The following is a 15,365-nucleotide window of genomic DNA, read 5'->3' on the forward strand; positions in this document are numbered from 1 at the left end:
AAAAACTTGGCTGTCAAACATCCTGAGATACCACCTCCCACGATGATGATATCGAATGATTGTCCATCGGTGATCTTGGAACTAAAGTCAGGCTCTCGTGCCACAGAGCAGGAATAGCTGAGGATATGGGAGCGTCAGGTCCAGCTTCCAGAATCAATACGCTACATCCAGACTGAGCTAACAACTTGGCTGTCAAACATCCTGAGATACCACCTCCCACGATGATGATATCGAATGATTGTCCATCGGTGATCTTGGAACTAAAGTCAGGAGGGTAATAGATACTTCGAGCGTATTCAATTTGTAATTGATTCAAATAATCAAAGAAGTCATTGTACAAAATGGCCTTGGATAGATTTTCTTCATAACCAAACACAACACAAGCATTTGGATCAATAGCAGTTTGGACCTGTTTCTTTCCACCAAACACGATGGACTGACTTTTCAAAGATTTCGTCATTTTGGACACCCCTCTTTTCCTCAAACTTTTGTTGTCTACATGTCTGAAAACAGGGGAAAAACATACAATAACAAATGGAGTTTTAAAACCATTTCATTTCAAATCTAGGTATAAAACGTAACTCATATAAAAGATAATAATAATAAAAAAAAATGATCGAAAGTTAAATGAAGTGAAAGTTGAAAGTAATGGACAAGCGTATGTATACTTACTGGATTAGAAGTAGCCCTATTGCCACCAGGCAAAATGCTCCCTTGGCCCCCGCAAACATTATTCTACCATATGAAAACTGCGGTGACGAGGTTTTTGTTTTTATACAAACAGGAGTGAAATCAATGCTCAGGTGGGATGAAGAACGGATGACAAGTTGAGTTATACCGGGTGTTCCAATCACATCGGACGACAGCGACATGACTGACACTCCAGTGCACACATTTGACGTTCAAGTTACAGTAGTCATTCCCATCCAATGGCTTGTAAAAATATTTGACCATTCGTTGAAAACGCGCTCTCACTGGAACTCTGGAACTACATTAGATTCGTGTGGTCTGTGTCGTAGCATGCCCATCTCGCAGTATGTCAATCACATCGGACGACAGCGACATGACTGGCACTCCAGTGCACACATTTGACGTTCAAGTTACAGTAGTCATTCCCATCCAATGGCTTGTAAAAATATTTGATCATTCGTTGAAAACGCGCTCTCACTGGAACTCTGGAACTACATTAGATTCGTGTGGTCTGTGTCGTAGCATGCCCATCTCGCAGTATGCTCCTCATTAGATGGGCGACAAGCGACACAATACTTCCCATTTAGGTGGGTATAAACACAGGATCGGCAGAATGTAATAATCGAAATCTGAGTGCAATTGAGGAGCTGGGTGCAAAAAGGGCAATAAATGAAAATCATCAAACTGAGATATTTAACTTTAAAATTTTCAATTTTTCATCAAAATCCTTGAAAAGTATGTTTACAAAAAACGCTGTAACTCATCGAAAAAAAAAGTTATCACTGCAGTTCAAACGCTGGAAGATAGAGTGCACCACGTTCTAGTCAAAAAACCGTTTTACGCAAAAAGGGCAAAAAATCCATATTTCCCTTTTTGCACCCAGCTCCTCAATTTTTGTCGACTCTGGGATTCCAACCCTCCGGACCTCATAAATGACAATCAAGCAAGTTACCACTGGACCAACCACTCCATTATGTTTCCATTTGTCCACGGCCCTAGACATTATTCCAACGTTTTCAACACAGAAATGACCAGATTCCTTTTATTTCAGATACCACACCCTAATGAGTTCTGAGCACACTGTGTCAACAAAGCTGTTCTGTTTGATGTGACGGTGTAGCTTGTTTGTCATTGGATCTCGCGATTTGGTTAGGATTTTAGAGGCCCGAAATGTGCCTGCGGGAGTGGAATATACCTACTCCAGTGTATAGTTTGATTTCATTTCCATATTTCGCTGGACAAGTAGACATGAACTATTCCTAGTGGATACTGGTACCTCCACACTAATAGAACTTCATTTCCATGTTTCAGTGGAGACGACATTTTCCTGGTGGACCAAGAATCAGAATACCAAAGACCCTTCCCGCCTGAGGTCCTTCACAAATTGAAGCTTTTGAAACTGGCACCAGTGACTGCCGCCTTTGTTTGGAACCCAGAAGTGTTGACCATTGTCAAGGATCAGCGAGACGTGTGGACTTTGGAGGATAACTTGAAGTTTTTGAACAACTCGCCGGAGAAAGTCGGGCAATACCTGTTCAACTGTGGCATTAGCCCGGATAATGTGTGATAAGGGAAGGAGTGTGAATTGAGAATCGAACAGCCAAGAATAATACCAGTTCAAATATCTAATATCTATTAGGTAGGTACCTATAAAACCAGCTCAGTAATGAAATAAAATAAGAAATGTAGCTCTCATTGGATAGTATTCCTTTTCCCCGCTTTAACGTAGGTCGTTCGCCCCGTAGAATAGTATAATATTTTGATCTCAAATGTGGTAAGGAAGGAAAATGGGAATGAAATATGTACTTTGTATTGTACACTTCCTACGAAATAAAAGTCCAACTAATTTCAATTATTTATTGATTACCTACATTCTACATTATGTATTTAGTTATTGCCATGTGATGACGTCAACTTAGTATCTCTTCCTAATAACAACTTTCAGATTTACCAACTAAAAGAGTTCCGCGCTATGAAAAAAAGAAAAAAAAAGTTGTGACTTTGTAGAAAAACTCGGCAATTTACCACCGAAAACGAGTTTTTCACGCTCTATAAAAAAGAACTTCAAGTCAAAAAGCCATAAGTTCCCGAAGTTGATGGAACGTTTGAAAGTGTCTGCGGTTGTCATATTTATGAACCGGATGAGACATCTGGGCAATCACATCCTGCTGGCTTTCCCCGGGTCCCTCAGGCTGGGGTCCCTCAGGCTGGGGTCCCTCAGGCTGGGGTCGCAGCACTCAGGCTGAGGTTAATGTGTGTAAGGAGGCAGGTTATAACCGAACAGAGGGTAAAAACCTTTGCCGTTATACAGTGACGTTCAAAACCTTTTATTCATACAAGATGAGGCACCCAGTATGATTCCGTTATCTCACATCCCATTCTATCTGAAACACACATAAATCAAACCTCCCACATTCCTCCCCTCCCTAACTATATTCCCGCTATGAAAGCGATTGTCTTCTCCAGGCTAAACTTTCTATAGCGGACCGGGAGCCGGGAATAAAGGGAGGGACGGGAATACAGAGGACGGGAAAGTTGCCAATAGAATCCTGTTAGGGAGAGGGTATGAGAACACTCTTGATTAAAATGTCCCCTTCTCTACTTTTTACTTTCCTTATCCTATAGGAAGGAAAGTAATGTAATCGGGTCAAAATTTCGATGGTCAGTTTTTAGTGTCAAAACACGCTCCTACTTCTGTCTATTAACCGCATAGTTCTTCATCAAAGCAAGGCCATTTTACCAAGCTAATTCCAAACTTTAACCTTGCCAGACGAGGATTTCCTTGCACTTTCACTTTTAGCCTAGACAGAACTTTGGTATTCGAACTAGTTTGTGATTTTGTTCTGAGTTGCCACTTGGTTTTTGTGCTTGTAGAGTAAAATGTCAGGCAAGATTTTCATTTACGGAGGCAGAGGAGCTTTGGGATCTGCTGTTGTGTCTCATTTCAATTTGTCACTTGGTTTCGTGCTTGTAGAGTAAAATGTCAGGCAAGATTTTCATTTACGGAGGCAGAGGAGCTTTGGGATCTGCTGTTGTGTCTCATTTCAAAGCTCAGAATTGGGTAAGTAACAAGGGTGGTTGTTTTATTAGATGTGTTCTTTTTGGTTGGTTGTTTGTTTGATGTGGATGTGGTTGTTTAATTAGACCATAATCTTTGGGCTGTTCTTTGTTTGATGTAGGTTAACATCAAACAAGGGGGCATGGTTGGTTCAGTGGTAACGCACTTGCTTGCCATGCAGAAGGTCCCGGGTTCTTATCCCACCATTGACAAAAATTTGTACTTGTTTTTCGATTGCAAATATTTCAATGGGTTACTTTCTGGTGTTCTTGTGTTGACCCAGCACCTAAATGGGAAGTATTGTGTCTCTTCTCGCCCATCTGATGAGAGGCATACTACGGGATGGGCATGCTACGACACAGACCACAAGCGTCCAATGTAGCAGTTGTTTCATCGCTACGAAAAAAAAACGGGGGGGAAAACACAGGCCACAAGTGTCTAATGTAGCAGTTGTTCCATTGCTACGAAATAAAAACGGCGGTGGAACACTCATCTTTTTTTTAGACCTTTGAATAGGGTTACGGTTTTGGATTTGATAGGTAGGTGATTAGGTAATGTGTTACAATTAAACTTATAATATGCTAAGAATATGTACAGGTAAAAGAAGGTAAGTAAGTAAACGACCGCGGATCTAGACTTGGCTTAGTCTAGGGTCTGAGAGATTGGTTATAATATGAATATGGATATTTACAAGTGATAAAACAATAAGCAAGAGACCGACCGCGGATCTAGACTTGGCTTAGTCTAGGGTCTGGGAGCTTATGTGTGATAAGAGAGACGACCGTGGATCTAGAATTCGGAATTCTAGGGTCTGAGAGCAAAGACGATTCAAGTTTCGAAGTCAAGGAGAGTGATAAACTGACAAACCAAAATCTCCCTTTTAGCCAGTCCCAGGATTCAAACCCTGTCCCCCCTGCGACAAACCATTTTATCCTGACCAGCCAAGATTCGAACCCTGTACCCCCTAGGTTCAGGGTCCTGGACATTCCGAAAGCTCAGTCAGAGTGTTCAATATGAGTTATAGGGAGTAGGGGGTGGCTTAAATAATAGCGCTTAACCCAGTACTGACCCCCGGGGATTAAGCGCTTTAACTAAACTCGGAAAAAGGCCCTCTGCGGGGTTGCGATAGGCTCCATCGATCTCAAAAACTACCGAGCTTGCCAAATTTCATCAAAATTGGACAAAGCGTTTGAGAGTTTTTGCGGAACAAAAAGACAGACAAACTGAATGCAAATCATGTAGGTACATAGTACAGAAGTCATCCCTCAGCGACAGCTATGAAAAACAATTCTATTTTTTACTCATTTGGTTGTCTGTCTATTTATTTGTGTCTTCAGGCTCTTCTGGAAATGGACCAATGGTATCGAGCGACCTTCTCGGCGACAGCTATGAAAAACAATTCTATTTTTTACTCATTTGGTTGTCTGTCAATTTATTTGTGTCTTCAGGCTCTTCTGGAAATGGACCAATGGTATCGAGCGACCTCCCAATGGTAGTTTGGTAGAGTTGGAGACCAAGAACAACCAAACCAAACTTAACTTACACTAGAAAGTACCAGTGAAGTATCAGCCATTTAATCCATTCCAGTAAAAGTGAGGCTTCCTTATGAAATATTTTGTCTTGCCATTTTCTGGGTTTGTTTTTGAATCTCTCGTTTTTTGAAGTCTTTGCAGTGAATTCGGGATACAAATAAAATCATGATATTTCGAGGTTCAGGCCACTGACTCTTCTAGTGTAGATGGTACCTCAAGGAACCCAAAATATGAGATTTTTGTTGAAGAAAAGGCCATCTTATTGTCATAATTTTGAGAAATGTCAATAAATGTAATAATTTCGGGTGATAGATTGACTGAAAAAATATTGGACTCATACTCTGGACTCATACTCAAAATTATGTATGTTGTAAAAAATTAGAATATTCATGTTACCATGCTAAATGCAGTCCTCCCTAATAAATAAATAATCTATGTACGTTATGTTTGATTAATTATTATAAATAGTACTGATTTATTATAAAATAATAGTTATGATTGGAAGTAGTGCAGGACTTAGATCAAATTTATATCCATTGATCAAATTTAATATTGTTATTGAAACGGATCGAATTTATTGCAAGTTTTTTTATTATTATTTATTTGAGTGTTACCCATTTTTTGTTTGCTTTGAAATGTTTACTTCATTTAAGTTCATAATTATTATTGCTTTCTTTTATTTAATCTGAAGTTACTCTTGGGACAAGAGCTCCGTAAACTGTCTTAAAAACTATCCAGGTTTGGCTAGTTTCCCAAACAATTCATTTACTAAAAATAATATCAAATAATTTAAAATAATATCTGCATTTTCCATTTTCTTTCACCCCATAAATAGGGTCTCCAGATCAAATTTTTAAAAAGTAGGACATTTGGTTCCAAAAACCCGGACATTCCATCGAAAACCCGGACATTTCCCAAATTTCAAAATGTATAGTGCTCAGGGTGCAGAGAATACTGCATTTGCCTTACTTAAGTTACACACGATCGTTCTTCTTCACATTCCGATGAAAGCAAACATTTTTACTGGTTTTGTTGATGTTGCTACTCGATTAAAGAAGCTATTCAATTGTCCTTACCAGGCTGAGTGGACCCCGAACTTCAAACACAGAGCCGAAAAAACTTCGAACCCCAGACCTCCGGAGTGCAAGCCTAGTGTGAAACCCACTCGGCCATGGAGGTTGTTTAATATTTCAACCATATTGGGCCATAAATTATTTTATAACGAATCAAGGTCGGATTGCAAACTTGGAGTAACACCCAAAAGTAGAACAAAATAAAGTCCGTTTAAAATCGAATTGAATCTTGCTTCGTAGCTAACGTAGACGTAGCTATGGAACTCCTGTATAAGTATTGAACTTTGTGGGGTTTGTGTCATAGCATGCCCATCTTGTAATACGTCCGTCATCAGATCGGTGAAAGGAGACAACACTCCCCAATAATTGGTCTTTACACCAACACGATAAAGTAAAGTAATCTTTTGAAGTATGTATTTGTAATGGAAAATGCAAGATAACGATTCTTTTTTTCTTCTTTCTCAATTCGATGGCAAATATGGAACCCAAACTTTCTGCATCCCAACCTCCATTTGCAGAGTAGATAGCAGATTTTAGTCAAACTAGATTTCTGGCATTTGATTTGATACTTTCATTCCTCAGGTATGATTGGCTACGGTATGGCCAAGGCGGCGGTTCACCAGTTAACCACCCCAACCTCCATTTGCAGAGTAGATAGCAGATTTCAGTAAAACTAGATTTAAAAGGTAAAACCTAGATTTCTGGCATTTGATTTGATACTTTCATTCCTCAGGTATGATTGGCTACGGTATGGCCAAGGCGGCGGTTCACCAGTTAACCAAGAGTCTGGCCAGTGACAAGAGTGGCCTTCCAGAGAACAGTCTGGCCGTGGCTCTCCTACCTGTCACTCTGGACACGCCTATGAATAGGAAATGGATGCCAGATGCCGACACGAGCACTTGGACCCCACTCCAATATGTGGCAGAGTAAGTTATCTTTTACTAGAGACTTATGTCCCCCCCCCCATTAGGCGCTTTAACAAAACTCGAAAAAAGGGCCCTCTGCGGAGTTGCGATAGGCTCCATCGATCTCAAAAACTACCGAGTTTGCCAAATTTCATCAAAATTGGACAAAGCGTTTGAGAGTTTTCGCGGAACAAAAAGACAGACAAACTGAATGCAAAATCATGTAGGTATATAGTATAGAAGTCATCCCTCGGCGACAGCTATAAAAAACAAGAATTCTATTTTTTACTCATTTGGTTGTCTGTCTATTTATTTGTGTCTTCAGGCTCTTCTGGAAATGGACCAATGGTATCGAGCGACCTACAAAACTCGGAAAAAGGCCCTCTGCGGGGTTGCGATAGGCTCCATCGATCTCAAAAACTACCGAGACACCGAGTTTGCCAAATTTCATCAAAATTGGACAAAGCGTTTGAGAGTTTTTGCGGAACAAAAAGACAGACAAACTGAATGCAAAATCATGTAGGTATATAGTACAGAAGTCATCCCTCGGCGACAGCTATGAAAAACAAGAATATTGTATTTTTTACTCATTTGGTTGTCTGACTGTTTATTTCATATTTCTGTCTTCAGGCTCTTCTGGAAATGGACCAATGGTATCGAGCGACCTCCCAATGGTAGTTTGGTAGAGTTGGAGACCAAGAACAACCAAACCAAACTTAACTTACACTAGAAAGTACCTACCAGTGAAGTATCAGCCATTTAATCCATTCCAGTAAAAGTGAGGCTTCCTTATGAAATATTTTGTCTTGCCATTTTCTGTGTTTGTTCCACCTGTGCAAATGTGGGGGGCTTTGTCTGTCTCGTTCACTGGTATGTCCTGTATTAGAATTAAAATCATTGGGCTACTTCAAGTTTCTTCTAAAAGTTATTTGGAAAGAAGCACAATAATTGGTCCCATTGGGAATGCTCTTGTTTGCCTTGCAGAAAGTCTGGGGTTCAATTCTAGAGATGTCTTGTGTTGCTGGTCAGAGTGGGGTCTCTTTCCAGCCTTATAACTTGGGATGTATAATTAGGTACTTCAGGTGAAAGTAACAGTAAAATTATTGTCCTACAGGTGATTGTTTCCAGAGAACTGAGAGTTCTTATTTACTTTTTTGCTCTAAATAAAATCTTGGTTTTGATAAATTTTCATTTTTTGTTTGTTCTGTTCAATTTCTGTGGTCACCCAACACAAAAAAGTCCTTATACCCGTTAAATGTGCAGCCGCATGCAGTTTTCATTATTTTATTACATAGGTTATGTTTTTTCTTAGGGAGGTTTAGTTCAGTGAAAACACCACAATAATCAGAGTTCAGGAAAAAAGAAGAAAATGTACTGTATGTCCTTGTACTCCTTGTACTTTGTACTGTATGTCCTTATCTTCTTTCAATGCTCAAGTGTCTGTAAATATTTATAAGAGTTTTTGGGTGTCTAGTTTTTTTTTTATCTTTCCAAAAGAAAGCATGCCAGCTAAATCCTTTACTTATCCTGGTAAGTAGGTAAGTATCTCTACTGTCATTGTCTTAGTACCCAGGTATCTGAGTATTGTCCTGAAGAAAGATATTGTTTATTATTGTGCTGTTTTTATGTAAATCTTCATTTTAAATAAACATAGACATCATTGAGTATGCCCTCTTAGAACATTTTACAAATCTATTGATTTTTTTGTTTGTTATTATTGAGGTTAAAAGGACATTGTTGGTCCCAATTGATGTAAAAATGAATAGGTAAGATTTCACGTAATTACCACCTATTTTTTCCTCCTATTAGATCTTCTTAAAGATTTATAAAATAAGAAGAAAATTAATCAAATAAATCGTCATAACACCCTGATTCCACTACTTTTTTGGACACAGATAGTAATTCACCTTGTGTCATATTATGTTTAGGAGACCACAGTGTTGGCTGAGCTGAAGACGATCCTAGCTGGAGACAAGATTGATGCTGTTATCTGTGTAGCCGGAGGTTGGGCAGGTGGTAATGCTGCTGCTAAGGACTTTGTAAAGAGCGCAGATAACACCCTGATTCCACTACTTTTTTGGACACAGATAGTAATTCACCTTGTGTCGTATTATGTTTAGGAGACCACAGTGTTGGCTGAGCTGAAGACTATCCTGGCCGGAGACAAGATTGATGCTGTTATCTGTGTAGCCGGAGGTTGGGCAGTTGGTAATGCTGCTGCTAAGGACTTTGTAAAGAGCGCAGATATCATGTGGAGACAGAGTGTGTGGAGCTCCGTGCTGGCTGCTACCATTGCTGCGAACCACTTGAAACCCGGCGGTCTGGTGTCTCTCCCTGGTGCTAAACCTGCTCTGGAAGGAACCCCAGGTATGCACCTACCGATGACAATAATCTTGCTACCATTGCCGCAAACCATTTGAAACCCGGCGGTCTGGTGTCTCTCCCTGGTGCTAAACCTGCTCTGGAAGGAACCCCAGGTATGCTCAAATTTAATATTGTTATTGAAACGGATCGAATTTATTGCAAGTTTTTTATTATTATTTATTTATTTGAGTGTTACCCATTTTTTTGTTTGCTTTGAAACGTTTATTTCATTTAAGTTCATAATTATTTAAATTATTATTGCTTTCTTTTATTTAATCTGAAGTTACTTTTGGGACAAGAGCTCCGTAAATTGTCTTAAAAACTATCCAGGTTTGGCTAGTTTCCCAAACAATCCATTTACTAAAAATAATATCAAATAATTTAAAATAATATCTGCATTTTCAATTTTCTTTCATCCCATAAATTCATTCTGCGTGCTTTTCAAATAGTCATTCGTTTTTCGCATTTCATTAGATTTATGTACTTAATTCCATGTTCCGCTTTAAACTTGAATTTGTGTGATGATCATATACATATTCGTGACAATATACATTGGTTATTATTTTATTGAAATATCACATATTGAACCATAAATTCATTCTGCGTGCTTTTCAAATAGTCATTCGTTTTTCGCATTTCATTAGATTTATGTACTTAATTCCATGTTCCGCTTTAAACTTGAATTTGTGTGATGATCATATACATATTCGTGACAATATACATTGGTTATTATTTTATTGAAATATCACATATTGAAACTTGGTTATTTTTATTTTTTGTTCATGGATCAGTCGTAGTTTTGTGTAATTTCCCTGGGTCGAATTGTGTTAAACCCATTAATATACGAGTTATGACATGACTGCGTGGGGTTTGAACCCGGAACTTCAGCATCAGCTGCATCAAAAGTCAGTGCTGTATCTTTCATTCATGGATCATTCGTAGTTTCGTGTAATTTCCCTGGTCGAATTGTGTTAAACCCATTTATGTACGAGTTATGACATGACTGCGTGGGGTTTGAACCCGGAACTTCAGCATCAGCTGCATCAAAAGTCAGTGCTGTATCTTTCTAGTTTTGTTCATGATGGATCAGTCGTAGTTTCGTGTAATTTCCCTATTAATATACGAGTTATGACATGACTGCGTGGGGTTTGAACCCGGAACTTCAGCATCAGCTGCATCAAAAGTCAGTGCTGTATCTTTCTAGTTTTGGGACACACTGAAACCTGTCCATTTCAAACAAAAGTTGCTGTGAAATGTTGTCCATTTCAAACAAAAGTTGCTGTGAAATGTTGTCCATTTCAAACAAAAGTTCTGTTGCTGTGAAATGTCTCAAGAAAAAAATGAAAAGGCTTGCTGCTCTCGTTATAAAATAAAAGAAAAATACTATGTACTCTTGCATTTATTTCTTTTACAAAAGGAAACCATTTCATAAAAAGTAGAAAAAAGATTTATATATGAAAAGACTTACCTACTGCTCTCGTTACAAAATAAAAGAAAAATACTATGTACTCTTGCATTTATTTCTTTTACAAAAGGAAACCATTTCATAAAAAGTAGAAAAAAGATTTATATTTTAATTACAAAAGTTATTTTTGGCACGGAAAATTTCAATTTTTAAAAAATCAAAGAGGAAAATAAATTTGGCACGGAATGTGAAAATTGAGAGGGAAATAACAAAGTAGGTAAAATACGATTTAAAAGAAATAGGTGTAGGAGATAACATTAGCACAGGGTAAAATCAATAATGATAAAACGGGAGATTAAATATAACATCTGGTATCTATTACGTAGGTAGTGTCTTTGGCACGGTAGATTTATTATTTGTTAGGTTTATATTAGACATCCTATGTATTAACATTATTCTTACCGTTTTTATTATTATCCTAGTATCAGTAGTATTTATTACAATTTACTAACACAAATAATATGTATAGAAATTAAACTGATAGTTTAGTATACTACATCAAAGTTGGTTTTAGGTGATTGGCAAAAGAACTGAATTACTGAATATATTAAACTAATAACTAGACTAAAAATACGATTAAAAAGAAATAGGTAGGTGTAGGAGATAACATTAGCACAGGGTAAAATCAATAATGATAAAACGGGAGATTAAATATAACATCTGGTATCTATTACGTAGGTAATACGATTAAAAAGAAATAGGTAGGTGTAGGAGATAACATTAGCACAGGTTAAAATAAATAATGATAAAACGGGAGATTTAATATAACATCTGGTATCTATTACGTAGGTAGTGTCTTTGGCACGGTAGATTTATTACAATTTACTAACACAAATAATATGTATAGAAATTAAACTAATAGTTTAGTATACTACATCAAAGTTGGTTTTAGGTGATTGGCAAAAGAACTGAATTACTGAATATATTGAACTAATAACTAGACTAAAAACGAAAAATCCAACTTTAGAACCGCAAAAACTAAAAGGACATTTAGAAAAACCAGAAAAAAAGGACAGAAGAAAAAGAACCTATTACACTAAAATGTTTACCTTATTACAATGTCCGTAGTAAATAACTAATCTATTTTTTTTTAGTTAGTACCCTTACGAACATTGAAAGTAGGTTAGTAAATATCTATTTTTTACATTCTAGAAAGACCTAGTAGTGATTTTTACCATCTCTAGCGATTCCTTTCCTTTCAGTCTGAAATAAGGCAAAATATTTACCAAAATCTCCTGTAGGTAAATCAATACTTATTATGGGAAGTGGACACTTTTATTTTTCTGTACATATGTCTAAAAACACAAACCGGTTTTGTATGATTCTAAAAAAATCAATTATCTTCGAAGGCTTTATCAGTTCTCTCTTATCGAGAGTCATCAATGCCTAAAGACAAATCCCTGTTCCCTATTTGACCTAACATTCGAGGGTTAGGGCCGCACTTTGAAAGCGTAGTAGCGCCTAGCGCCGTTCACAATCAGGTAGACTTGACAGGTAGGTACGCCTGTCAGGTCTACCTGACAGTGAATGGCCGACCCTAGAGTGTGAGAGGTATGTATCATATTCATAGATTTGGGTTTTCAGGCGGCATCGCGTGACTACGGTTCCAGTGTGCGGCAGGCCTGGCTAGCTCCCCTTGACGTGATTACAACACGTGACACATGGTGCACTGTTTACAGATTGCTCCATGTGGACGTCACATTATCACAGGTGGTGCTCTTAGGTATGCCCATAGCAGTACTGTTCCCAGCGCTACTCACTCCTAGACCATCACGGTATTTGAGTCTCAATAGACGGGCGAGTAGTTCTGAGTTGGTGTTGTCGAGGAGACTGATCTTCTTCTGAAGGATTGAGAGTTCTCGCTGCATTTCCCGCTGGTCCATTTCTGTGTTGAGTAATCTGGTTAGAGAATGAAAAGAGAAAGAGATTTTGTTTCATAGGAATCTAAAAAGTAGAGAAGTACGGGTGAAATGTATACATATTAGTGACTGGGATTGTATACCCCATTCAGCGACAAGCCATCCGCTTTGTCGCCACTAGTGTCAGTTCTCATTGAAATCAGCGGTTTAGTTTCTGCTACGAGTGCTACGGAGATTTTTCATAGGACGGTGCCTGGCTAACTAGTTATAGCTCCGTGTCTGTGTTCTATTTTATTCAAAACTTTATCTTACCTCAATGATAGCAGGCGTATGCATTTTGAGGGTGCAGCAATCAAGAGATTTTGTTTAATAAGAATCTAAAAAGTAGAGAAGTACGGGTGAAATGTATACATATTAGTGACTGGGATTGTATACCCCATTCAGCGACAAGCCATCCGCTTCTTTTATCCTCACCCAGCATGAGCACCGAGCAGCCAACAGCACGCGATTTCCTCAGATCACCCATCCGCCGAATACCTACCTGCTTACTATAGGGTACCTATTATGGAAATATCTCCCGAAAACACGATTTCATATCTATAATTTACAAAGGAAATAAAGGAATTTATTTGTTAAAGGAATAAATTTATCGATTGCCATTCAACCAACAAATTATATCACCTCCATAGTTACCTGGATGCGATGGCTCTCTTCTCTTCCTGCAGGCGACGGTAATCTGTTTCCACTTGCTTCCTAAACATGAGATTTTGTTTCATAAGAATCTAAAAAGTAGAGAAGTACGGGTGAAATGTATACATATTAGTGACTGGGATTGTATACTCCATCCAGCGACAAGCCATCCGCTTCTTTTATCCTCACCCATCGTGAGCACGGAGTAGCCAACAGCACGCGATTTCCTCAGATCACCCATCCGCCGAATACCTACCTGCTTACTATAGGGTATTATGGAAATATCTCCCGAAAACACGATTTCATATCTATAATTTACAAAGGAAATAAAGGAATTTATTTGTTAAAAAAAGGAACTAAAGGAATGAATTTATCGATTGCCATTCAACCAACAAAATATATCACCTCCATTAGTTACCTGGATGCGATGGCTCTCTTCTCTTCCTGCAGGCGACGGTAATCTGTTTCCACTTGCTTCCTAAACATCTCCTCTGCCCTCAGTCGTTGTCTCTGTACACTGAGCTGTGATTGTAGAGTCTCTATCTGACATTGACCTGGAGAAATGTGGACATGGAATGGAAATGGATTAATATAACTTCTTGCATTTGTTCATTTGTACTTTTGGAGTTTTTTTGTAACAAAAAGTTGTGGGTACATACCTTGGAACCGCTCTCGCATTACTTCAGGGCACACTATTTTACAACACAGCACCTCCAGATTGAGAGTCAATGCCCTTGACCACTCAGCCACAGAGTGGGCATTAGTTCATTTCGTAGGAGATTTACGTCGCATTTTAACAACTTAGTTATGGTCGACGAGGGTCTTGCCATTTCATTCAGCTTGATGTTGGGGTCCGGACCCCAACACGCAAGTACTGGATGCCGTGATTGGCGTGTCCAAACGGTCACCTATCCAGAATCCCACCACACCTGACGTGGCTCAACTCAAGTGACTCACCTGCATCCAGTCTCCCCCTTAACTCTTCCAGTTGGAACTTGCGTTTCGCTTTATACTGAATGTGTCGGAGTGCCAGAGTATTGTATTTGTCCCCCAGTACTGTGATGTGTCCTCGGAGCGAGTCGCATTCCGTCTGCAAATGATCAGGAGATGTTGCGACTATTTTGAGTGTTATGGGGATCCTAAACAGTATCTGCACTTCCATACCTATTATTTTACCATTCGCACTGTGGTGGAAGGCGCCCAGAAACTTTATCTGTGCTCCTTTCATGTTCCTTGTCCCACTTTACCCCGTTAAATCCATGTTACCGATGTTCACCGAAGTGACCAATCGTTGGTCTCTTTGGAGCGGACGAATAAGAAACCTCAACTCTTGTCTGTAGCGGAGTTGAACGGATAGTAGAAATCGCGCATTCTATCTTACCTGAAGTCGTTTCATCTCCTCGAGCCTCGCCAGTTCGTTACAGGAGTCCAACAGACTCGTTAGCTTCCTAGGAGATCCGAAACTTTGCAACTCACTCACTAGTAGGCTGGGAGGTGTCGAGTCCGCCCTGTGGAAGTGTAAAGATTATTATAGGTAGCTCTGGAAACTGAAAGTGTATTGAAGTGAGCCCATATTCTCTTACCTAAGCTACTACCTACCTACTACCTATGTACCTACTCGTATTACATTGGAGGGGTCATTTCTTACGAAATTCCAGTGTACGGACTCCAGAATGTAATGCCTGCCACACAAGTCAAGCGTGCTTGAGCAGCAGCTTGTCAAGGATGC

At 39.0% G+C, this 15,365-nt stretch overlaps 4 protein-coding genes across 4 annotated transcripts in view; 2 read left to right on the top strand and 2 right to left on the bottom strand.

Moving 5' to 3' along the window:
• Nucleotides 1–13: 13 nt before the first annotated feature.
• LOC113467050 lies at nucleotides 14–901 on the bottom strand. Its single transcript, XM_026822969.1, has 2 exons — nucleotides 673–901; nucleotides 14–503 (listed from the first exon to the last, which is right to left on the bottom strand). The coding sequence occupies exons 1-2, from the start codon at nucleotides 870–872 to the stop codon at nucleotides 14–16; spliced, it is 690 nt and encodes a 229-aa protein (XP_026678770.1). The 5' UTR covers nucleotides 873–901.
• A 2,466-nt stretch (nucleotides 902–3,367) lies between these two features.
• LOC103508335 (dihydropteridine reductase) lies at nucleotides 3,368–8,070 on the top strand. Its single transcript, XM_026822970.1, has 6 exons — nucleotides 3,368–3,547; nucleotides 3,660–3,751; nucleotides 4,346–4,355; nucleotides 6,936–7,003; nucleotides 7,080–7,279; nucleotides 7,889–8,070. The coding sequence occupies exons 2-6, from the start codon at nucleotides 3,671–3,673 to the stop codon at nucleotides 7,986–7,988; spliced, it is 459 nt and encodes a 152-aa protein (XP_026678771.1). The 5' UTR covers nucleotides 3,368–3,547; nucleotides 3,660–3,670; the 3' UTR covers nucleotides 7,989–8,070.
• Nucleotides 8,071–8,266: 196 nt separating this feature from the next.
• On the top strand, nucleotides 8,267–12,685 carry LOC103508336 (dihydropteridine reductase-like). The gene is made up of 5 exons (XM_026822971.1): nucleotides 8,267–8,293; nucleotides 9,187–9,294; nucleotides 9,487–9,548; nucleotides 9,659–9,735; nucleotides 12,672–12,685. The coding sequence occupies exons 1-5, from the start codon at nucleotides 8,267–8,269 to the stop codon at nucleotides 12,683–12,685; spliced, it is 288 nt and encodes a 95-aa protein (XP_026678772.1).
• Nucleotides 11,799–15,365, bottom strand: part of LOC103508337 (intracellular protein transport protein USO1-like) — a 22,566-nt gene continuing 18,999 nt past the window's right edge. The window contains exons 14-17 of the mRNA XM_017443713.2: nucleotides 15,018–15,144; nucleotides 14,594–14,726; nucleotides 14,055–14,190; nucleotides 11,799–12,986 (exon numbers count right to left, since the gene is read on the bottom strand). Of these exons, the coding sequence (XP_017299202.1) occupies nucleotides 12,761–12,986; nucleotides 14,055–14,190; nucleotides 14,594–14,726; nucleotides 15,018–15,144 (622 nt within the window). The 3' untranslated portion in view covers nucleotides 11,799–12,760. The remainder of the gene's footprint in view (nucleotides 12,987–14,054; nucleotides 14,191–14,593; nucleotides 14,727–15,017; nucleotides 15,145–15,365) is intronic.

The sequence above is a fragment of the Diaphorina citri genome, unplaced genomic scaffold, assembly GCF_000475195.1.
Source record: "Diaphorina citri unplaced genomic scaffold, Diaci psyllid genome assembly version 1.1 scaffold389, whole genome shotgun sequence".
Taxonomy (NCBI): domain Eukaryota; kingdom Metazoa; phylum Arthropoda; class Insecta; order Hemiptera; family Psyllidae; genus Diaphorina; species Diaphorina citri.